The sequence below is a fragment of the Colias philodice genome, chromosome 31, assembly GCF_061535455.1.
Source record: "Colias philodice isolate Cphi_HAF_F1 chromosome 31, ilColPhil1 Martin Lab GWU primary, whole genome shotgun sequence".
Taxonomy (NCBI): Eukaryota; Metazoa; Arthropoda; class Insecta; order Lepidoptera; family Pieridae; genus Colias; species Colias philodice.
Window position 1 is genome coordinate 3,666,381 of NC_143116.1, and position 23,279 is coordinate 3,689,659.

General features: G+C 33.9%; 2 protein-coding genes across 3 annotated transcripts; both read left to right on the forward strand.

The window, feature by feature from the left end:
• Window positions 1-526: 526 nt before the first annotated feature.
• LOC149475202 (zinc finger Y-chromosomal protein 1-like) lies at window positions 527-9,551 on the forward strand. The gene is made up of 9 exons (XM_089713603.1): window positions 527-809; window positions 1,305-1,427; window positions 2,716-3,315; window positions 4,419-4,618; window positions 5,321-5,428; window positions 6,635-6,832; window positions 7,435-7,546; window positions 8,710-8,814; window positions 9,396-9,551. Exons 1-9 carry the CDS (start codon window positions 684-686, stop codon window positions 9,528-9,530), a joined length of 1,707 nt encoding a protein of 568 aa, XP_089569729.1. The 5' UTR covers window positions 527-683; the 3' UTR covers window positions 9,531-9,551.
• A 1,269-nt stretch (window positions 9,552-10,820) lies between these two features.
• Window positions 10,821-22,828, forward strand: LOC149475203 (zinc finger Y-chromosomal protein 1-like). Of its 2 annotated transcripts, none has more exons than XM_089713606.1 (9): window positions 10,821-10,981; window positions 11,451-11,573; window positions 14,082-14,663; window positions 15,182-15,381; window positions 16,475-16,582; window positions 16,907-17,104; window positions 20,677-20,788; window positions 21,871-21,975; window positions 22,666-22,828. In XM_089713606.1, the coding sequence occupies exons 1-9, from the start codon at window positions 10,856-10,858 to the stop codon at window positions 22,798-22,800; spliced, it is 1,689 nt and encodes a 562-aa protein (XP_089569732.1). In that variant the 5' UTR covers window positions 10,821-10,855; the 3' UTR covers window positions 22,801-22,828. The 2 variants fall into 2 exon arrangements, with proteins under 2 accessions (XP_089569732.1, XP_089569733.1); XM_089713607.1 differs by having other exon boundaries at window positions 21,884-21,975.
• Window positions 22,829-23,279: the final 451 nt, after the last annotated feature.

Genomic DNA, 23,279 nt, shown 5'->3' on the forward strand with positions numbered 1-23,279 from the left:
ATAATGCGCATAGAAATCTTCGTCACAGTTCGGTAACTGTCATATTCCCGGAGCTTCCGAAGACGATATGTATATAGAGTGGTAAAATATTAGAGGGTTAAATGCATTTTCTTCATGCATATAAGTAAAATTATGTGTTTTGTGTTAAAAGAGATTCATATTGATTTGTAAGTAACGATTTTGTTTCGATAATATTATCTTGTCTTTGTTGAATTGATTTAATCGGAAAATTTTGAAGTAGGTACTTTTAAAGTGTCTTACTGTAGCTGGTGTAATGGAAATAAATAATAATATATACGGTTAAAATAACACAAGGTTTATATCAAGGGAAAATCTTTGCATTTTTGTATGTTTGTATTTAATAGGCTCAAAACTACTGGACCGATTTCAAAATTTCTTTTACCACATAAAGGGATTCTTCCGAATCCGTATAAAAGAAAATCATGCATATTCGCCACAGATATTCCCCTTTCCCTATTATTATATTTTATTAATCTGTGCTCTAGACGTTGCGTTGAGGCTGTATAACACAGATGACAGATGTCAAACTCAAACGTGAAACGAGTCGACATCGACATCAAAATTAAAAAAATCTAAAACGTTGTCCGGGAGCTGATTGTGATTTTATGATTGAATTCTTATCTGCTTTGAAATTAGTTCAAACTCAATAAACAAGTTAAATTATGACAAATTATATAAAACCTATCGTTTTCTGCGAGGGTTGTTTGTCGACGGATAGAAAACTAACAGATGTCGGAGAATTTTATGATATTTACGTTAATCTTTTTATGTATGAAGCTTCCAGCAAGGTAAGAATTGATAAAAATATATATCAAAATTTATTGGAACGAAGTTCTAAATCGCGCGCTGCGAAAGGGGGCTAAACACGGGCTAAACGGAAAAAAAGACGAAAAGTTGTAACACTTTTTGCTACATTTGGCCGTGCGGCATGCGCTTGTTTCTCTGCCTATCTCTCTCTAACAAAAAACTTCGTTCCATCCATGAAACCCCTCAAGTTTTTCTTTCTAATCATACCTATTACAAAATTATTCTGATATTTGTATGTATGGATGTTTGTTACTCTTTCACACAAAAACTAATGAACCAATTACAATAAAATTTGGCATAGAGGGTAACTTGGATTAACACAGGATAGGTTTTATTCCTGAAGTCCTACAGAAACGGGAGCTATGCAGATTTTCCTTTGAAAACATGGCTGAAGCCACAGCTGGAAACCTAGTATTGTATATATTATGAAAGAATTCTACCCTTTTTTTTCTACAAAGTTTTTTATTTGTCCACAGCTATCCAAAAACCCTCTATTCTGCTGGGAATGTAATGCTGTATTACGAACAATACACAAGTTTCGAGAGAGAGTTCAACAGGCCAATAGTTACTTAAATGAAGGCTTGAATAAGTTTAAAAGAGTAAGTAAACCTAATATGTATGTATATAACTGGCTTATCGCCCGTGGCTTCACCCGCTTTGTCTAAAGTATAATAAACTAGCGGTCCGCCCCGGCTTCGCCCGTGGTACATGTTTACGTTTTCTCTCCATAAGAACCATCCTCGTACTTCAAGGAATATAATAAAAAAAGAATTATCGAAATCGGTTCAGCCGTTCTCGAGTTATGCGCTTACCAACACATTTTGCGATTCATTTTTATATATAAGAAGATTATATACTAAAATCTTCCTCCACCCTATTTATTAAAAAAACCGCATCCAAAATCCCATGCGTAGTTTCGAAGATGTAAGCATACGTATGGACATAGAATGTGACTTTGTTTTCTACACTAATATTATAAAGAGGAAAACTTTGTTTGTTTGTTTGTTTGTTTGATTGTAATGAATAGGCTCATAAACTACTGGACCGATTTTAAAAATTATTTCACCATTCGAAAGCTACATTATCCACGAGTAACATAGGCTAGGTTTTATCCCGGAAATCCCACGGGAACGGGAACTATGCGTGTTTTTCTTTGAAAACGCGGGCGAAGCCGCAGGCGGAAAGCTAGTATACTATATAGTCACAATTTCCTGTAGTACAAGTTGCTAAAGAATGATCACAGCATGAAGCAAACTTACTTATAAAATCTCTTGATAAATATTTTTAAAACTTTGACTAACAATTTCAGGTAAAAATCTGTTAACAACATTATCTACCTCAAATGAAATGAAATGAAATAATTTATTTGCAAACATATCAAATAATAAATAAATAAATAATAAATAAATATTATAGGACATTATTATTCAAATCGACCTAGTCCCACAGTAAGCTCAATTAAGGCTTGCGTTGTGGGTACTAGGCGACGAAAAATATAATAATATTATAAATACATAATATATAGATAACTAGCTTTCCGCCCGCGGCTCCGCCCGCGTTTTCAAAGAAAAACCCGTTCCCGTAGGATTTCCGGGATAAAACCTATCCTATGTCCTTTCTCGGGTATAAAATATCTCTATACCAAATTTCACGCAAATTGGTTCAGTAGTTAAGGCGTGATTGAGTAACAGACAGACAGACAGAGTTACTTTCGCATTTATAATATTAGTATGGATAACACCCAGACCCAAGAACAAATAATCGAGTTCATCACGCAAATATTTGCCCTGACCGGGGATCGAACCTGGGACCGTCGGCTCAGTAGGCAGTTACTTTACCACTGCGCCAACCGCGTCGTATTTTTAAAACTTTGATTAACAATTTCAGGTAAAAATCTGCTTATCAACATTGTCTACCTCAAACATATCAAATAATATAATATACGCTGCACATAGTGAAGAAAATGACAATAATTTTAAAGAAGAAGACATCGCAGCTGATGTTAATATATCAACAGTAGACGAACCATTAATTGTACCAATTGAATTTAAAACTGAGAAAAGTGACAATTCCGACTTCGAAAATGACTTTATTATCGAAACAGATTATATAAATATAGAAAACATAGACAAAGACAATATAGACAATGACAAAAAATTGCGTTCGGAAAAGCAGGACACAGACAATATTGATGATGACAAAAAATTGCTTTTGGAAGAACAAGACATAGACAAAAAGAAAAGAAAACGTAGAAAATCATATACTAATGTGCGTTACACTGTGAAGGAATATAGTAAAGAGGAAATGATAGAAATGCGTAAAAAATGCGAGAGAGTTATTATGGACGATGCTGAGATGGCGTTATGGCGGGAAAAAGTGAAATTGGCGCGAAATTACAGAACAATGGCGTATAAGTGTGAAACTTGTATATCTGGGTTTGCTAAGAAGCAATATTATGATAAGCATGTTAGGAGATTCCATTCTAAGGTAAGTTAATTATTATTTCAATTTTTTAATTATCACCATCAGCCCATATACATTCCCACTGCTGGGACTTGGGCTTGAGGGTATATTAAGTTTATAAGTTACTCAAAGTTGTACTCAAACATTTATAGTATTATCTTTAAAAATATTAGCAATTAACACTTTTATAGCCTATAGCCCCAGTATTACAACATTTCCTAGAGTACGGCGACGAATGTACTTGCACAGAAAAACGTAGTGGAACTGGCGGGGGGTCGGGCAACGTGGGCCGCGTACCGCAAACACGCTTAGTTTGCAGTACTAAGCGCGAAAGGACGACGCAGTCGTATTTTTTGTGTAATAGTTCAATTCAATTCAAATATATTTATTTGCTCGTATATGGTCTTTAGGGGTGTTAATTTTAATATAGATATGTACTTACATATTCTATAATGGCGCGCACAAACTGTTCTATGTATGAATGTAAATCTACATTGAAATCCCAGTCTACGTAAATATTTAGCAGTGCAATACTTGTATGAAATTATATATTTATGAACAAATAATTACATCAGATTTAATAATCGCAATTAATTATTTTGAATGTACATATGAATAAATGAGTACATCATAATATCAATAATTTCACAAATGTTTTATTTCCCATTTGTTGCAACCCTAGCGTATTTTCGTGTGGCAGCCTAAGTACCTACACTAGCGGCGGCATCGCGCGACATTAAAGGCGTTGCATTACTGTTGCCTGTAAGAAGTAATATTGTAATACTGTGATATAGTCTTCCTCAATATATGGGCTATCTAACACCGAAAGAATTTTTCAAATCGGACCAGTCGTTGCTGAGCGCGTTCAAACAAACAAACTTCAACTTTATAATATTATTATAGAAGTATAGATTATACTAGCTTTCCGCCCGCGGCTTCGCCCGCTTTGTCTAAAACATAATAAATTATATATTAAAACCTTTCTCTTGAATCACTCTATCTATTAAAAAAAACGCATCAAAATCCGTTGCGTAGTTTTAAAGATTTAAGCATACATAGGGACAGAGAAAGCGACTTTGTTTTATACTATGTAGTGATAAGTATTAGTATAGATTTGTGAATTTCAGGGTAGTGGCGATTATGAGTGTTCGATTTGCAAGCAGCGAATCTCGAGTGTTAGAAAAATCTCACACATGAACATGCATACAACTAAATATATATGCTGCATTTGTGGCGTGGAATGTCATCCGTCATATAATTTGGATTGTCACTTGAATTCAACGCACAAAAGTGTGGTGCAATGTATGAAGTGTCATTTGCAGTTTAAGTAAGTATTTTTTGAATGGTTTAGTTTTCAGTTCAGTCATTAGAACCCTAATATTAGTTAAGGGGACTAGAAGAGCTTAACGCGAGTTTTAAGAGAATTCAATAATGCTTTAAAGTATATGATTAACTGCAGTAAAAAATCTCAGATAAATATATGATATTATTCAGGAGATATATACTTACTAGCTAACTATATACTGTGTTGAAAACACAATACATCTTATTTTACTCCATAGAAAAAAATCACAAAGGTACCTCTAAATAATAATAATAGTTTAAAAAAACTAAAAAACACGCTTTTTATAGAAAACCGAACTAAAAAATAGAAAATTTTATCAAATTAGTGTATTGTCATCGGTCCTCAATAAATCTACAAAGTTTGAACGAAATCTGACCGTTTAAAGTGGGTCAAAATCGCGCCCAAAGAAGTCGGTTACAAACATACAAACATACAGGTGAAGCTAATATAAAGCGTGTAAAAAGTCTTTTGATACTTAAAAACCATACTAAACTACATACAGTACTCCAAAAGTAATAATGCGCTTTTATGCTAAAACCTTCCTCGAGAATCTCTCTATCTATTAAAAACCGCATAAAAATCCGTTGCGTAGTTTTAAAGATTTAAGCATACATAGGGACATAGGGACAGAGACACCGAATTTGTTTTATACTATGTAGTGATTAAAAAAATTGAAATTTACAGCAATCGCACAGAATGCAGTAGGCATTATGTTAAGACGCATTTGCGATTTATATGTGATTATTGCGGTAACGGTTTCACGTCGAAGAAAAGACTCATTCATCATATTGGGTAAGTACTAAAGAAATCTATTCATGAATATTGTAAAGCTGAAGAGTTTGTTGGTTTGAACACGCAAATCTCAAGAACAACTGGTCCGATTTGAAAAATTCTTTCGGTGTTGGATAACCCATTTATCGAGCAGCGGTGTCAGAAGTAAAACTTCTTTGGCAAGATTCTAAGATACCAAAATCGTCGCCTTACTCCATGACGTTTTTGGTCCTCCATGGTTTTTGTTGTTCTAAAGAAGTTTCACTTCAAAAATAAGAAATATAATCAAAATCTGTTCACCAGTGACCCGCTCTTCCTTAACTAAAGTTTACAAATATAATACGTGTGCATTTATGTGTGTGAGTGTACCTATGTGTGAAATCTAATCTATGCTATATAAAAAAATAATAAAAAAAATTGCACCAGCATTTTTTAAATATAGCATTTCCTTGATTGATATTAATAGGTACAGTGTGTATTTTATTGATTTATTTCTGCCCGCCCCGGCTTCGCCCGTGGTACATATTTCGCAATAAAAGGTAGCCTATGTCCTTTCTCGGGTATCAAAATATCTCCATACCAAATTTCATGCAAATTGGTTCAGTAGTTTAGGCGTGATTGAGTAACAGACAGACAGACAGAGTTACTTTCGCATTTATAATATTATAGTATGGATACTGTACATTGTAATATTAAATGGTGTGGTACAATAAATGAATAAATAAATAAATAATTTGGAAAATCCAAAAGTGCACGCCTCATATTTTTTAAATAATTATTTATTAATAATTATTTTTGTTTATTTAATAACAATTAAACCACATCGAATCAGACCCTGAAAAATGAAAGGGTTCTATTCCTGAGCATACTCAAGCGTAAGAGAAAAAAAAAGACTCGATTAGTAAAGTATTTCGGTCGCTATCGTGTTAACAAGAAAATCCTCCGCACATACAGACACACGGACGTCCAAGACAGAACTTTTTTAAACTGTTTTTTAACTAGTTTAAATAACAAAAATGACATCAAAAATATCATGAATGTTAAAAATAGTGTTTTTTCTTAATATGTGTGTGTATGTATTATCTTACAAGTGCAATGTATGATACATAAAGACATTTTAAGTTTGAAAAATCAGATGTTTTGCGCGAAGTGACAGTAGTACCCACCTCAACGCTTCGCTTATGAGGCGTGCAATAAATAAATATATGATTTTCAAAATTTCCACAGATTACGTCACATGGAGCACAGATGCAAGATATGTGACAAATCATACAATTCATATCAAGCACTGAAAAGGCACAATTTGGTGGTTCATGTTAAATCGATCTCGGAAGAAAATTATTGCGTTGAATGCAATCTCCATTTTAATAATGAATTTTTGTTGAAAAATCACTTGACGAAGAGCACGAAGCATGTACAGAAGAGGTGTGTTATTTTTTTTTAGTGGCATAGATAAAAAAAAATTATTTGTTTAAATTTTGGTACAGAGTTCGCATTGTTTATAGTCCGATTTTATGTAATTACAAGAGCATTATAAAAAAGCCCTTCCTTTTCATCTTTTGTATCTATATGTGGTTCTCACAGCGAAATATAGTAGATAATTGTAAAAATATATATTGTTAGACGTAACTTTTGATTTAATACTCCAGTCAGTCAAGACAATCAATTCACAATAATTCCAAAAGTTTTCAAACTTCAGTCAAGTGAATGGTACATTGGGACGACAATAAATCTCATTTTGCAACCTTGTCCGCAGTCCGGAACATTGTTAAAATTGCAATTAAATTATTTTTTGCTGTATGGTCGTGAAAAAATTCCAAAAGTTCTGCAATGTTGGGGAAGTTTTCGATATAATATTTCATATCAGACATATAGCAAACACAGACACAGAGCAAACATCTATGTTCATCACACAAATATTTGTGAACATTGTGACACGATAATTTTATACATAAAATGATATGTACATAACCCATTAGACATAAAAAAACTGTAAACTAGATTATAAAACTGAAATTTTTTTACAGGTTCCCCTGTACTGAATGTGGTAAAGTGTACCATAAGAGGGCTACATTGAATAATCATTATAATTTAGTACACCTGAAGAAGAGTAAAAACTATTGTGAACTATGTGACAAAGTGAGTTTTTATCCTACTTCCTACTAATATTATAAATGCGTAAGTTTGTGAGGATGGACGTATGTGTATTTTTTTTTTATGACAGAGCAAGCAAAGGGGCAGGTGGGCCACCTGATGTTATAAGTGGTCACCACCGCCCATAGACACTTGTAACACTAGAAGTGTTACAGGTGCTTTGCCGGCCTTTTATGGACAAATAAGCTCTTTTCTTGAAGGCCCCAATGTCGTAGTTGTTCGGGAACACCGCAGGTGGCAAATCGTTCCACAGTTTCACCGTACGCGGAAGGAAGTTGCGGGTGAAGCGGTGAGTAACAAACATACATGTGTATGCATGTATTTTTGTTACTCTTTCACGCAAATACTACTGAATTGGTTACAATGAAATTTAGCACACATATAGAGCAACTTTGATTAACACATAGGATACGTGTCCAAGTTTGAGTTAAGTCTGTCCGTTTATAGTTAAATCGAGTATCAAGAAGTCTGTTACATACAAATATACAGGTGTAAGTTAAAAAAAAGCCTGTTAAAAATAACTTAAATCATAGAGTAACAGAATTTTTATAAGTAATTATTAATTATCTGAGATTTTTCTGTCATCTGTACTTCAAGTTTTAAATATGTAAAGTCCATTTCAAGAAAGAAGTCCCGCGGACAATTATGGAACTAATATAAGGCCGCCTGCCCATCTGCAAGAAAACTTCCGCAAGAAATGTCCGACAGTCTGTCTGTCCCCAGCTTGCAAGTCTTATGCACATGCAAGTAGACTTGCAAGTTGCTATCAGACAGACTGTCGGACATTTCTTGCGGAAGTTTTCTTGCAGATGGAAACGCGGCCTAACAGATGGGGAGATCGGCCAATACATTACATATATCATTTTTTTTTATCGAAACATTCGAGTCGTAGTAGTTTATAAAATTAAATTAAATGAACGATACATAATTTTCCCCGAAAAACGAGCACAAATTAAATGTTTTTCACACAATTCTTTATCTGCACGAGTATCTAATTAAAATTATTAGTGTTAGATAGCCCATTTATCGAGGAAGACTATAGGCTATACATATATCATCACGCTAAGACCAACAGGAGCAAAGAGGGTAAAACCGCGGGGCACAGCTAGTTATTCAATAAAGTCTTACGTAATAACTATTTTCCACAGTATTTCCTAACAGGATATCGCCTCAGAGACCACAAGGCAAACACGCATGATCGTTTGCCAAAGCCAAAGACGAAAATGTGTTCCATATGTGGAAAAGCTTTTCATGTGAGTAATTTTACCTTTTTCTTGCAAATTAATAATGTTTAAATTGACAATATTTCAAAATTTTTAGCTACATTTTTTAAGTTTAAAACTAGACCTTAAAGGAAAGCGTCCAAATTTTCACGATTTTAATATTTTCCTATTTTGATGGTTAAAATGTCAATTTCGTGCGCCATTCTTCAGGAAATAATAAAAAAATATTATGTAATATTACTCTTTAATAAAAAAAAAAATATAATAGTGGTATGTTATAATATTGACTGACCAGTTGGCTTGGTTGGTAGTGGCCCTGCCCTCCAAGCCTGAGGTCGTGGGTTCGATTCCCACCCAGGGCAAAAATTTGTTTGATGAACATAGATGTTTGCTCTGTGTCTTGTAATTATCTATATAAGTATTTATTTAAGAATTATATACGTATGTTTATCAACCATCTTTGGTTGATATCCATAACAAGGGAAAGCTTAGTATGGGATCAAATCGCGCCGTGTGTAAAAATGTCCTGAAATATTTATTTATTTATTTTATTTGGTGTGAAAATTGTGTCGAAATATTTATTTATTTTATTTATGTACATTTATTTTCAGACAAATCGTATTCTACAGAATCACATGAGGACACATACAGGTGAAAGGCCTTTCCACTGCGAATTCTGTACGGCGTCGTTCTCACAGAAGTACACTCTGACCACTCATACAAAGGCGATTCATAAAGCGCATTAAAAGAATACATATATAATTTTCGTTCGTCTTTTTATTTTTCACGACCTTTTTGCGGATGTAAAATGGCGGGAAGTTATAATTTTTTTTTATCTTTATTAAGAAAAGAGGTTTTGTTCAAAATGAAGTTGAATTAAATGATAATAAAACAGTTTCATCTTTAAGATTTTTATTTAATGTGATACTTAAAAAAGAAATTCACGATAATGTGCAGTGCTGCCTATACCCGGCTCGGCGAAATGCGAATGATGATTCGTATGGCATTGACAGCAGTTATTCTCAAGAGACAAACTTGTAATGGCGTCACCATTAAATTAGAAACGTATTGGAGGCGGATTATTAGTTTATTTATAATAAATTAAAAAAAATCCAACTACTGAAAACTTAATTTCCCTATAGAATGAAAAATATTCACTTTTCATACAATTTTTTTTTTCCAAAATAATTGCTCCCCATTTGCTCTATAAATTATATATTATAAATGATATTATATCAATATTTAATTTTGACAATTTTTACAATTAATGAAAAACTGTGTTTGCATAGTAAACTACTGCACTGTGACGTCATCACTTGTCGTTGCGACGTATATGGGCCATATTTACATGTATCAGCACTGCAGCGATATCTATAGACCTGTAAGGTTATTAATTATCATGCATTTATATGGTTCTGATAATAAGAATAATAACAAATAATTATCCCCGTTTTCCAATTACAGAGCATAATGCGACTCAGTGCCGCACAATGCCGAAACGCGCCAGCAGGTTGCGCTAATTTCAGTGTTGAAAAAAAAAATATTCATAGTGTTAGCAAAAACCTCATTAATGTGTAAATAAAGTGGTATAAATAATAATTGGTTGAAAAATATTTACGGTTATTTTAAGTAATTTGGATTTTGATTATTTCATTAACATTTTTTTCAATGTTTGTACCTTCGTCCATACTTATATTTATTTTTTTAACACAATTTGAATTAACTTTGATTATTTCGAAAAAACTACAATGAAACGAAAGCTTTAAATTTTTTTCCAACAATTAATAATTACTAACGATAAATCGATTGTACGCATCAATTCACGCGCATTACTTTTTCTTGTGCTCGATTGTGCGAAGCGTTGCTGTAGTTGGAACATTCAACGTTAAGCATTATGCCGCACAATGCGCTCTAGTGCTGTAATTGGAAAACGGCTGTTTGCCATTGTTTGTCAAGCGTGTGGATGGGGCTTTACAAAAATCAAATATGTCAATTGTCAAATTCAAACGACGAGACATATAATCTAATTATATCTAATTTAAAGTTAGTTTAGACGCATTATCAAGTTATTATGACAAATTGTATAAAACCTATCGTTTTCTGCGAGGGTTGTTTGTCGACGGATAGAAAACTCACAGATGTCGGAGAATATTATGATATTTACGTTAATCTTTTTATTTGTGAAGCTTCCAGCAAGGTAAGAATTGATAAAAATATATGTCAAAGTTTATTGGAACTTAGTTCCGTATCGCGCGCTGCGAAAGGGGCTGTACGGAAAAAATTAGACGAAAAGTTGTTTTGACACATTTTGGTATATTTGTGCGCGTGTTTCTTTGTCTGCCTCCCTCTAACTTGAATCTTCGTTCATTCTAAATTTCATTAATCATTTTCATATTTCATTATTCTAAATTTTGTTACTCTTTCACACAAATACTACTGAACCAAAAACATTTAAATTTAGCACACACAGAGTAACTTGGATTAACACAGGATAGGTTTTATTCCGGAAATACTTACCACGGGAATGGGAACAACGTTTTTTTTAATGGGGCCAAAGCCATGTTTGGAAAGTGTAGAATTCTTTCATATGTACAATACATATGAAAGAATTCTACAATTTTCTATAAAGGTAATTTTCTGTAAAGGTTTTTTTTATTTGTCCGCAGCTATCCAAAAACCCTCTATTCTGCTGGGAATGTAATGCTGTATTACGAACAATACACAAGTTTCGAGAGAGAGTTCAACAGGCCAATAGTTACTTAAATGAAGGCTTGAATAAGTTTAAAAAAGTAAGTAAACCTAATGTAACGTAATGGCACCGAATTCCGACCACTGATTGATACGGCTAAATGAATCCTTTAAAAGATAAATTAAATACTCTAGAGGTCATAAGAAAAAATGATATTATGAAAGATTACGAACTTATATTTTAAAATATGCACATAATTGTATTTCATAATGGCTTTTTATTACCTAAATTTGGATTTTAACTGTCACGACTGGAAATTAACTGAAAGCACCATTTTCCGACCGACTGAGTACAAATACACGTGTTTCCGACCACTGAGTAGCTAGATTCCGACCAGCCAAATATTTTCTACTAAAATCAACTTTATGATAATAGAAATACAATGGAAATTCGTAAAAACCCGTTTCGTCTTTTCACTGCATCACGCGTGGACCGATTTCGATAATTCTTTTTTTATTATATTACTTGAAGTACGAGGATGGTTCTTATGGAGAGAAATTTTAAATATGTACCACGGGCGAAGCCGGGGCGGACCGCTAGTTTTAAATAATATTTGAGCATTTATTATAATAACAAAAACTAACTCTATGTTAGACTGTAGTAGTTTAAAATTACATTTACTCAAACTCAAACTCATAAAATGCCTCACTGGTCATCCACACTAATTTAGAATGTCCCATTGACTACTTTGCCCAATTCTAAAATCCATTTCACCCAAAGAATTATTTTAGCTAATGAGAATACTTCAGCCTCTTTTTTATCACTCATGATGATGACCTGAAATAAACGCATGCAATTTCACTCAAGCACAGCGCAAGCAAAAGCAACCCAGTTGGACGGAAACAGGGAATTATATCGCACCTAGATTCCGACCAAACCTACATTTGCGTAATAAAGCCTCTAAACCGAAATTGATATTCATTTTCAATTCATTTCTATTTCATATGTACACTTATAAAGATCTCACAATTTCGTAGTTATGCAATTATGTGTCATAAACGTAAAATATAGGGTTTTTAAACCAGACCGGTCTTTGTAAATGAATAACAAAAAAATCAAAAAAGAGTGTCAGTTAAAACGAATATTACAAATAATCCATTAAAGTTAGCATTGGTCGCATACAGGTGTTGTATGTAAGCATAGCGTTTAGAATAAATAACTTAATACGAAACCTCCACAAAACAACATGCATAATAGAAAATTACCTTCTTTTAAAAAGTGCGAAATTCCTTTTACCGACCGATTCGGTCGGATTTCGGAATGTTGTTATTTTGACAAGCTCCTCATTCCGTCCATAATTATTTGTCCAAAAAAACCTATAAAAACACGCTATCTTTGCATGTATATTTTAAAATTAATAATTTAAAACACCAATAAAACGTTTAAAGTAAATTAACCACAAACTTACCAGAGTATTTAGCGTAAAAATCCAAATGTTTATTTTCACCATTTTATGTTTTTTTCGCATTCAATCCAATACAAACTACACCCTCGCCTAGCTTTTCTTGGATTGACGAAATGTCGGTTAAAATTTGAAACCCAATTTTGGACAGATGACGTACGATAAGTGATTGGATCGAAAGCCTTCAGTTTCACGCATGTCGCGCGTATTTTAAACGTTTTATCAAATAAAAATCAAAATGGTCGGATAGAGGAGGCTAGTCGGAAACCGGTGCCGTTACGTTATATGATACTAACAAACCGGGCGAACTCCGTTTCGCCACCAGAGACACCTTTTCTTTGCTATAAACCTCACGGAGCCCGAGACCTTTCCAACAAATGCAAAACCGTGGAAATCGGTTCGTTCATTCTGGAGTTATAGCGTTGGGAAGGAAAACCCGACTTATTTTTATATATGTAGTAGATATCCTTGGAAAAATATTTCTACCTACCATTTAAGAAACCTTATATTTGATAGATCTGGAAATCACTACATAGTACAAAACAATAACACTGTACAAAAAAATGTCACTTTCCCCGTCTGTGTATACATAGAACTTTAAAATAAATAAATATTTTAGGACAATAATTATCATACACAGCACGATCTGATCCCATACTAAGCTTAAAATAAAAAATAAATTACACAAAAGATTTTGATGAGGTTTTTTTTAAACGGATAGAGTGATTCTTGAAGAAGGTTTTAAGTTCATGATTTATTAGGGTTTAAACAAGCAGGCAAAGCCGCGGGCGGAATGCTAGTAGAACATAATCTATGTGGTCATGGCAGAACAACGTTTTGTGAATCTGATTTTTAATATTACAGTTCTTTATTTAGAACTTTTTAAGTATCCAATAAAATAAATTAAATACCAAAACCTTCCTCTTCAATCACTCTATCTATTAAAAAAAACCGCATCAAAATCCGTTGCATAGTTTCAAAGGTGTAAGCATACATAGGGACAGAGAAAGCGACATTGTTTTATACTAGATGTAGTAATAGTTATGCAGAGTAATAATTTCCTGTAGTACAAGTTGCTAAAGAATGATCACAGCATGAAGTAAACTTACTTGTAAATTCCGTTAATAAATATTTTGAAAATTTCAGGTAAAAATCTGCTTATCAACATTATCTACCACAAACATATCAAATAATGTAATATACGCTGGACATAGTGAAGAAAATGACAATAATTTTAAAGAAGAAGACATCGCAGCTGATGTTAATACATCAACAGTAGACGAACCATTAATTGTACCAATTGAATTTAAAACTGAGAAAAGTGACAATTCCGACTTCGAAAATGACTTGTCTTTCGAAACGGATTATAAAAATATAGAAAACATAGACAAAGACAACACAGACGATATAGACGATGGCAAAAAATTGCGTTCGGAAAAACAGGATGCAGAAAAAACACCTAATCGAAAACGTTCAAAATCCCATACTAAAATCCCAAAATCCCATAAAGTGCGATACACTGTGAAGGAATATAGTAAAGAGGAAATGATAAAAATGCGTAAAAAATGCGAGAGAGTTATTATGGACGACGCTGAGATAGCTTTGTGGCGGGAAAAAGCGAAATTATCGCGTAATTACATAAATATGGCGTATAAGTGTGAAACTTGTATATCTGGGTTTGCTAAGAAACAATATTATGATAAGCATGTTAGGAAGTTCCATTCTAAGGTAAGTTAATTATTATTTCAATTTTTGAAGTGAAAACTTCTTTAGCGGCGTTGGGTATAAAATCTAAAACTCGCGTCAGGACACGTGGCCTGATCGAAAAAGCGTAAGACGGATGTTTTTTTTTTTGCCCTTATATTCCATGCGTAAGACGGATACCATTCCAAAATATCAAACATGCTGAACGTTAATAATCAAGTTTTCACTTCTGCCGGCATTCCCGGAGTGCAACCCGTCTTTTTTTAATTATCACCATCAGCCCATATACATTCCCACTGCTGGGACTCGGGCTTGAGGGTATATTAAGTTTATAAGTTACTCAAAGTTGTACTCAAACATTTATGTATTATTTTTAAAAATATTAGCAATCAACACTTTTATAGCCTATAGCCTTTCTCGATAAATGGGCTATCTAACACCGACAGAATTTTTAAAATCGGACCAGTAGTTCCTGAGATTAGTGCGTTCAAACAAACTCTTCAACTTTATAATATTAGTAAGTATAAATATGTGACTTTCAGGGTAGTGGTGATTATGATTGTTCGATTTGCAAGCAGCGAATCTTGAGAGTTAGAAAACTGTCACACATGAACACACACACAACTAAATATATATGCTGTGTGTGTGGCATGGAATGTCATCCGGCAACTAATTTGGATTATCACTTGAATTCAAAGCATAGAACTGTGGTGCAATGTAAAAAGTGTCATTTGCAGTTTATGTAAGTATTTTTTGAATGATTCACTTTTATAGTCGAGCCAGTTTAATAGGCAACATTTGACGACTATCAATTTTATCTTCGACGAGAGGTATCCTGCTTAAAAACATTGATTTAAGTGAATTAATCGATACGGACTTGAAACATTTGTCAATCGAACTTGAAACACATGTCAATTTTAAAATTCATCAGGCGAAACCCTGTCCCAGTAACATACTTTCTTTCGTTAATTTAATAAACGAATATAATGAGCAAAATAACACAAGTATCTTAATAATAAAAAAAACAACGCATTTATTAATTTATGATGATTTTTATTCACAAGTAATCAATGCATTCGATTCTAGATGTCAGATTTCGATTTTTAGAGTAACGTCTCTGGTATTTAAAAAGGAAAAAGGTTTATTGACACAAAATTGTAGCGACGTCAGTCCTTTAAATCAGAAATTGTTTATTATGTTTAGAATGGTTTATCAGTAAAATCAAATCTTAAAATTACTTGTATCGGTCATTATTATTATGAATATGTAATCGTAAATCGTAATTGAAAAAAGTTAAGCGAATGTGCAGTTCTAACAAAACGAAATATCATGTTATTCTATGTCGCCGTCACTAGGTTACGTTGTTGAATTTTGTTGAACTGTCAAATGTTGCCTATTAAAATGATTCAAATCCTACAAAATTATTAATTTGATTCGGGAAACGCAAATTGAAAAATTTTGAACCCCCCTTGTAACGCATCTTAACGTAAGGTTCGCTCCCCCCAAATAGCGTTGCGTAATACTTGAACGCCCCCTTGTTTGTGATATGGTATAATTTGCTATGTATCTTCTGTTAGTATAAGTTTTGTTTGTATTACGGGCCTTATAATACATAGTGTACTAGCTATCCGCCCGCGGCTTCGCCCGCTTTGTCTAAAACCCAATAAATTATATACTAAGACCTTTCTCGAGAATCACTCTCTATTTATCTATTAAAAGAAACCACATCAAAAACGTTGCGTAGTTTTAAAGATTTAAGCATACAAAGGGACAGAGACACCGACTTTGTTTTATACTACATAATATGTATTGATTAAAAAAATTGAAATTTACAGCAATCGCACAGAATGCAATAGCCATTATATTAGGATACATTTGCGCTTCATATGTGATTATTGCGGCAACGGTTTTAAGACGAAGAAAAGACTCATTCATCATATTGGGTAAGTACCAAAGATCTATTCATGATATATAAAACTGAAGAGTTTGTTTGTTTGAACGCGCAATCCGATTTGATTATTTCAGTGTCAGATAGCCCATTTATCGAGGAAGGCTATAGGCTACCGGGTATAATCGTTAAATGTGCACGGGCGATTATTGCAGATATAAAAAAATAAAAATAATTGATATCGAAAGTACTTAATCTAATGAGTAAAATGGCAATAATAAGTTATTGTTATAGCGAGTGTAAGTCTGCGTGTGCGAGTGAATGCGTGAGTGTGTGTGTGTAATCTAATATATGCTCTATGATTTCGAAATTTCCACAGAATACGTCACAGTGAGCACAGATGCAATATATGCGACAAATTATACAGCAGTAAAACCGCACTGAAAATGCACAATTTGGCGGCTCATGTTAAATCGATCTCTGAAGAAACGTATTGCGTTGAATGCAATCTCTATTTCAACAACGAATTTTTGTTGAAGAATCACTTAATGACGAGCACGAAGCATGTACAGAAAAGGTGGGTTTTAGTGGCGTAATTAATAAATAATAATAAATAAATATTTCAGGGCAATTTTCACACACGGCACGATCTGATCCCATACTAAGCTTTCGCTTGTGTTATGGAAACCAGATGTCTGATAAACATACATATATAATTTTAAATAAATACTTATATAGATAATTAACACCCAGACACAAAGCAAACATCTATGTTCATCACACAAATATTTGCCCCGGGTGGGAATCAAACCCACGACCTCTGGCTTGGAAGGCAGGGCAACTACCAACCAAACCAACCGGCCAGTCAAATTTTTTTTTTTATTCAATTCAAATAGTTAAAAATATATACTGTCTTACCACAAAAAACTTTAGACAGGGTTTAACTTTAAGCGAGGGTTCTCTTTAATCTGGTTTTGTCGTATTTCACTATAGACAACTATTAAAGTGACAGATCCCTGGTTTAAAGTAAGACTGTGTTTAAATTGTTTTGTGGTAAGACCTATTTAATTAATCGATTCATTGGGAATCGGTCAAGCTATTCCGGAGGAGTTTAGCTTCAAACACTGAAACACAAGAATTTTGTATATTATATACGAAGCTTCCGCCCGCTTTGTCTAAAACCTAATAAATTATATACTAAAACCATCCTCCTCCTAGGATAGTAGTTTTAAAGATTTAAGCAAACAAAGGGTCATAGGGACAGAGAAAGCGACTTTGTTTTATACTATGTAGTGATGTGCAATTTACATAACCTACTAGCAAACCGGGCGAACTCCGTTTCGCCACCAGAGTCACCTTTTCTTTGCTAAAAATTAACAAAACCAAGGCTGTAACTGTCAAAAGGATAGATTATAATAATGTATTAGATCAAATTAAATCAAAAAACTTTACTGATATCCTTCAGTTAACAGATGTAAACATTGCCTCCGAATCGCTCACCAGATTTTTGCAAAATGTAATCCAAAGCAATGTGATATACAAAGTAATCTCCAGAAATTTTGTACCAAGAAAACCATGGATTACACCGGGACTTTTGCGTTGTATAAGAACGAGAGATAGAATGCATTTGAAACTTAAGAAACACCCTGGTAACCTATCTCTGCAAATAATCTATTGTCGCTACAGAAATTTCTGTGGAAATCTTTTAAAAAAAGTAAAGCATGCATATGAAAAAGCTGAATTAGGTAAATGTAAGAAGAACGACAAGCAAACTTGGAAGCTGATAAAGGAATTCACAAATATGACAACATCTAAAACTGACAACTTAGAACTCTTAACGCAAAATCAAAATATTAATGACATAAATAATTTTTTTGTTAACGTAGGTAAGAACATGGCGGAAAATATCGTAAAGGATGTAAACGTAAAAGTAAACGACCCACAGTGTAATAACTATCAAACACCCCGCGATTCTATGGGTCTAAGAGAGACTGATATATATGAATTAAGTGATATAATAAATAGCATTAAAACTGAATGTGCTACAGGTTATGATAACATACCTTCTAAAATCTTCAAACTTTGTAAAGAATCTCTCATGCCAGTCCTTGTTCACATATGTAATCTCTCCTTGCGATCTGGAGTGTTTCCAGAATTATTCAAAATTGCCCTAATTCATCCGATTCATAAAGCTGGAGACTCAGATCGAATTGATAATTACCGCCCAATATCTATCTTACCAACAATGTCAAAAATCTTAGAAAAAGTTATTTATACTCGGCTTTCCAGTTTTCTTCACAAAACTAAATTCTTTTCCAACCACCAGTATGGTTTTCTTAGGGGTAAGTCCACAAATGACGCTGTAAATGACTTAACCAACCATATTATGAGTAATCTTGATAGCAAAAAATACTGTATTGGTATATTTTTGGACTTGGCTAAAGCCTTTGACACCGTGTCCATACCGATACTCCTGAAGAAACTGGAGAGAGCTGGTGTCAGAGGTTTGGCACTACAACTATTAAAAAGTTATCTTACGGACAGAAAACAGGTTGTCAAAATCGGACATTTAACTAGCTCTGAATGTGCGATTACCTATGGTGTGCCCCAGGGTAGCGTACTAGGCCCTACATTATTCTTAGTGTATATTAATGATCTCTGTAATATATCTCTGTCCAATGGTCGTGTGGTGACTTTCGCTGATGATACGGCCCTGGTTTTTAGTGGCAGTGACTGGACGACAGCTAAACAATCAGCAGAAGCTGGCCTTTCAAGAGTTATGGCATGGCTAAATGAAAATGTTCTGACATTAAACTTAGATAAAACCAAATTTTTAACGTTTTCTTTATACAAGTCTTCTCAGCCAAAGGACCTCACCATCACAGCACATACGTGTAACACCTTCGGTAATGAAGCATGTACATGCAGACATTTATCACGCACTGTCACCGTTAAATATCTAGGTGTACATTTGGACAATCAGCTCAACTGGAAGCACCATATTCAACTACTGTCGTCTCGTATTCGAAAACTTATGATCATATTTAAAAAGCTTCGCTCAATTGCTGATCAAGATGTTTTAAAAAAAGTTTACTTTGCGATATGCCAATCGGTACTTTCTTATTGCATTCAATCGTGGGGTGGGGCATCTAAAACACAAATGCTGAAAGTCGAAAGAGCACAGAGAGCAGTATTGAAAGTAATGATGTCAAAACCTATCTATTATCCCACTACAACTCTTTATAACGAGTGCAAAGTTCTTTCCATTAGGAAGCTTTTCATCTTAAACTGTATTGTTGCCACTCACACGCAGACGAACTGGAAGGAATTAAGCATTGTAAGGAGGCGTAAGGACAGAATTATTAACTTGCGGTTTGTACACACCGCAGCTGCTAAACGTTTCCACGGTTTCTTAGGTCCACTTCTTTACAACAAAATCAATAAAATCTTAAACATTCGCAATTTGACATTAACTGAACTGAAAAACAAACTAACAAACTTATTACTTACCCTCTCTTACGGGGAAACTGAAGATTTTCTGAAAGCGCAAGTATAACACTTTAAAAGAACCACATATCATAATTTTATTAATCACACATACACAGACACACACACACACACACACACACACACAAACACACACGCACACACTCGCACTCGCACTCACACTCAAATACTCATACACACACATTGCATGCCTGAAATTTGAATGTTTTTAATTCCGGTCTTTGTACTTTATTATTTTTTGTTTTTGTGCATTTTTTATTTATTTATAGTGTAGTGAAATTTAAATTTGTATAGACTATAGTACAATACTGGCTATGGCTAAGTCTAATGTGGAAGGCGTCGGTCGTCTCTAGCACAGGTTTATACCTAGTTGAGGCGATCGTCGAGTTTGTATTATTTTATGTCACTGTATTGGTACTCAATAAATGATTTTTATTTTTTTTTTTTTTTTTTATTTATAAACCTCACGGAGCCCGAGACCTTTCCAACGAATGCAAAAACGTGGAAATCGGTTCGTGCATTCTGGAGTTATAGCGTCAGGAAGGAAAACCTGACTTATTTTTATATAGTAGATAATACGCATAAAAACTTGATTTTAAAACTGTAATTTTTTAATTGTTTTTATTTATATTTTTTTTACAGATTCCCCTGTACTGAATGTGGTAAAGTGTACCATAAGAAGACTACATTGAATAATCATTATAATTTAGTACACCTGAAGAAGAGTAAAAACTATTGTGAACTATGTGACAAAGTGAGTTTTTAACCTAAAGTGAAGTCCCATGTCCCCTAGTGGGGTAAGGGGCAGATGCATTATACATCTGTTTCACTGATCGATTTTCTTTAGGGACAAGTAGGTGATCAGCCTTCTGTGTCCCGCCAGACCGAGACATATTTTCTCTTAGTCTCCACCGGGAATCGAACCCAGGACCCCTCGGTGCTACGCTCACGCGTCAACCACTGTACCAAGGAGGCGGTCGGTTTTATTCTACTTCCTACTAATATTATAAATGCGAAAGTTTGTGAGGATAGATGGATATATATAGATGTTTGTTTCTTTTTCATGCAATTATTACTGAATCAATTCTGACTATTACTATATTAAAGAGTAATATTACTATCGTTCTAGATAGGTAGGTGGTTCAAAAGACCCATAATTTTTTCAACACGGGCCTGTAGTCTAACCTACTTGTCCCTAAAGAAAATCGATAAGTGAAACAGATGTATAATGCATCTGCCCCTTACCCCACTAGGGGACACGGGACTTCACTTTTACGTCATTTCACAATTTGTACGTTTGTATTTTGTCGTGGAAAGCAAGCACAAATTAAAATTATTGACACAATAATTTATCTGTACGAGTAAGTATCTTATTAAATTTATTAGTGTTAGATAGCCCATTTATCGAGGAATAGGCCATATTATATCATCACGCTAAGACCAACAGGAGCAATGCGGGTAAAACCGCGGGGCACAGCTAGTTAGAGTCTGGCCAGCCATAGCTGAACCCAGTAAAGTGCGGAAAATTTAAAAAATATGGACTATGTAACATCAGCTTTAGTAGGAAAAAAACATTTTAATACTTTTGGTATTCTTAAAGGTAATCATAGTATATAGGTACATTAGGTACACAACACAGCAGGATTTAAACGTTATTAAAGCAAATGATTTGAACCATTTTCAACAAAACTGACATCTAACTAGGCAGAAACGCCATGATGAGTGATGACATTCCATAGTGTGGCCGCTACAAAAAACACTGGGTTCAGCTTTGGCTGGCCAGACTCTATTCAATAAATAGTCTTAAAGTAAATAAAGAAATAACTATTTTTGCAGTATTTCCTAACAGGAAATCGCCTCCGAGGACACAAGGCGACCACGCACGATGGTTTGCCAAAACCAAAGACGAAAATGTGTTCCATATGTGGAAGAGCTTTTCATGTGAGTAATTTTACCTTTTTCTTGCAAATTAATAATGTTTATTCATTTATTGATAATATTTCAAAATTTTTGCTACATTTTTAAGTTTAAAATTAGACCTTAAAGGCGTCGTGTTGATGGAATTTCACTTATTTCGATGACATTTTAATTATTTTGAAATAAAAAATTGCGTATGGCACCTATTTATCAACGAAAAAAACGTCTTGCAATAAAAAAATTATGTAACATGGATCTATTTATAGGCAAAAGATTAAAAATTACGCGTTAAAAAATGACTTTAAATTCAGGATATTTTCCTGTGCAGATAAGATGCGTACTAATAAACGCAACCACTGCGGCCAGCCAGACAGCCCGGACTCTAACCGAAATAGCAAGAGAAACAGTATATCAAAGAACCAACTATACTAAAATGCTCTCTTGTCAACGTCGCTACCTCTTATACGATTATATATATAATATATTATATATATATTAAGATTTTATTTATGTTCATTACTAGTGGTCCGCCCCGGCTTCGCCCGTGGTACATATTTCGCAATAAAAGGTAGCCTATGTCCTTTCTCGGGTATCAAAATATCTCCATACCAAATTTCATGCAAATTGGTTCAGTAGTTTAGGCGTGATTGAGTAACAGACAGACAGACAGAGTTACTTTCGCATTTATTAAGTATGGATTATTTTTATTTTCAGACAAATCGTATTCTACAGAATCACATGAGGACACATACAGGTGAGCGGCCTTTCCACTGCGAATTCTGTACGGCGTCGTTCACACAGAAGTACGCTATGATCACTCATACTAGGGCGATTCATAAAGTGCATTAAATTAATAAATAGTTACCGTCTTTTTATTTTACACGACCTTTTTGCGGATGTAAAATGGCGGGAAGTTATAATTTTTTTTTTCTTTATTAAAAAAAGACGTTTTGTTCACAATTTAGTTGAATTAAATAATAATAAAACAGTTTCATCTTTAAGATTTTTAATTTTTTTAGTGATAAAAATTAAATTCACGATAATGTGCAGTGCTGCCTAGAATTATTCGTCCGCAAACATTTTCCTTATTTCTGTTATCGTATTTACCCGTAGACAGAGAATCCAATAGACACCGGCAATGCGTGTCGCAGAAAGAGATAAAAAAGAATACGTCACAATATTTAGGGTTACCATGTGAGGGAAAATTTACCCCGCAATTTGTAAGATACAAATCTCTCAATATCATTATTCACATAACATAAGTGGATAATAATGAGATATCCACATTACATACTTACATGTTTATACTATGTAATATTATAAAGAGG

What these genes read in the sequence shown, in the direction of transcription:
- LOC149475202 (XM_089713603.1), top strand. Translation starts at nt 684, where the DNA reads ATGACAAATTATATAAAACCTATCGTTTTCTGCGAGGGTTGTTTGTCG. An exon ending in TGTATGAAGCTTCCAGCAAG is followed by an intron (nt 810 to 1,304) that starts GTAAGAATTGAT and finishes ATTTGTCCACAG; the next exon opens with CTATCCAAAAACCCTCTATT. An exon ending in AGACTCATTCATCATATTGG is followed by an intron (nt 5,429 to 6,634) that starts GTAAGTACTAAA and finishes AAATTTCCACAG; the next exon opens with ATTACGTCACATGGAGCACA.
- LOC149475203 (XM_089713606.1), top strand. Translation starts at nt 10,856, where the DNA reads ATGACAAATTGTATAAAACCTATCGTTTTCTGCGAGGGTTGTTTGTCG. An exon ending in GCTTGAATAAGTTTAAAAAA is followed by an intron (nt 11,574 to 14,081) that starts GTAAGTAAACCT and finishes TGAAAATTTCAG; the next exon opens with GTAAAAATCTGCTTATCAAC. An exon ending in AGACTCATTCATCATATTGG is followed by an intron (nt 16,583 to 16,906) that starts GTAAGTACCAAA and finishes AAATTTCCACAG; the next exon opens with AATACGTCACAGTGAGCACA.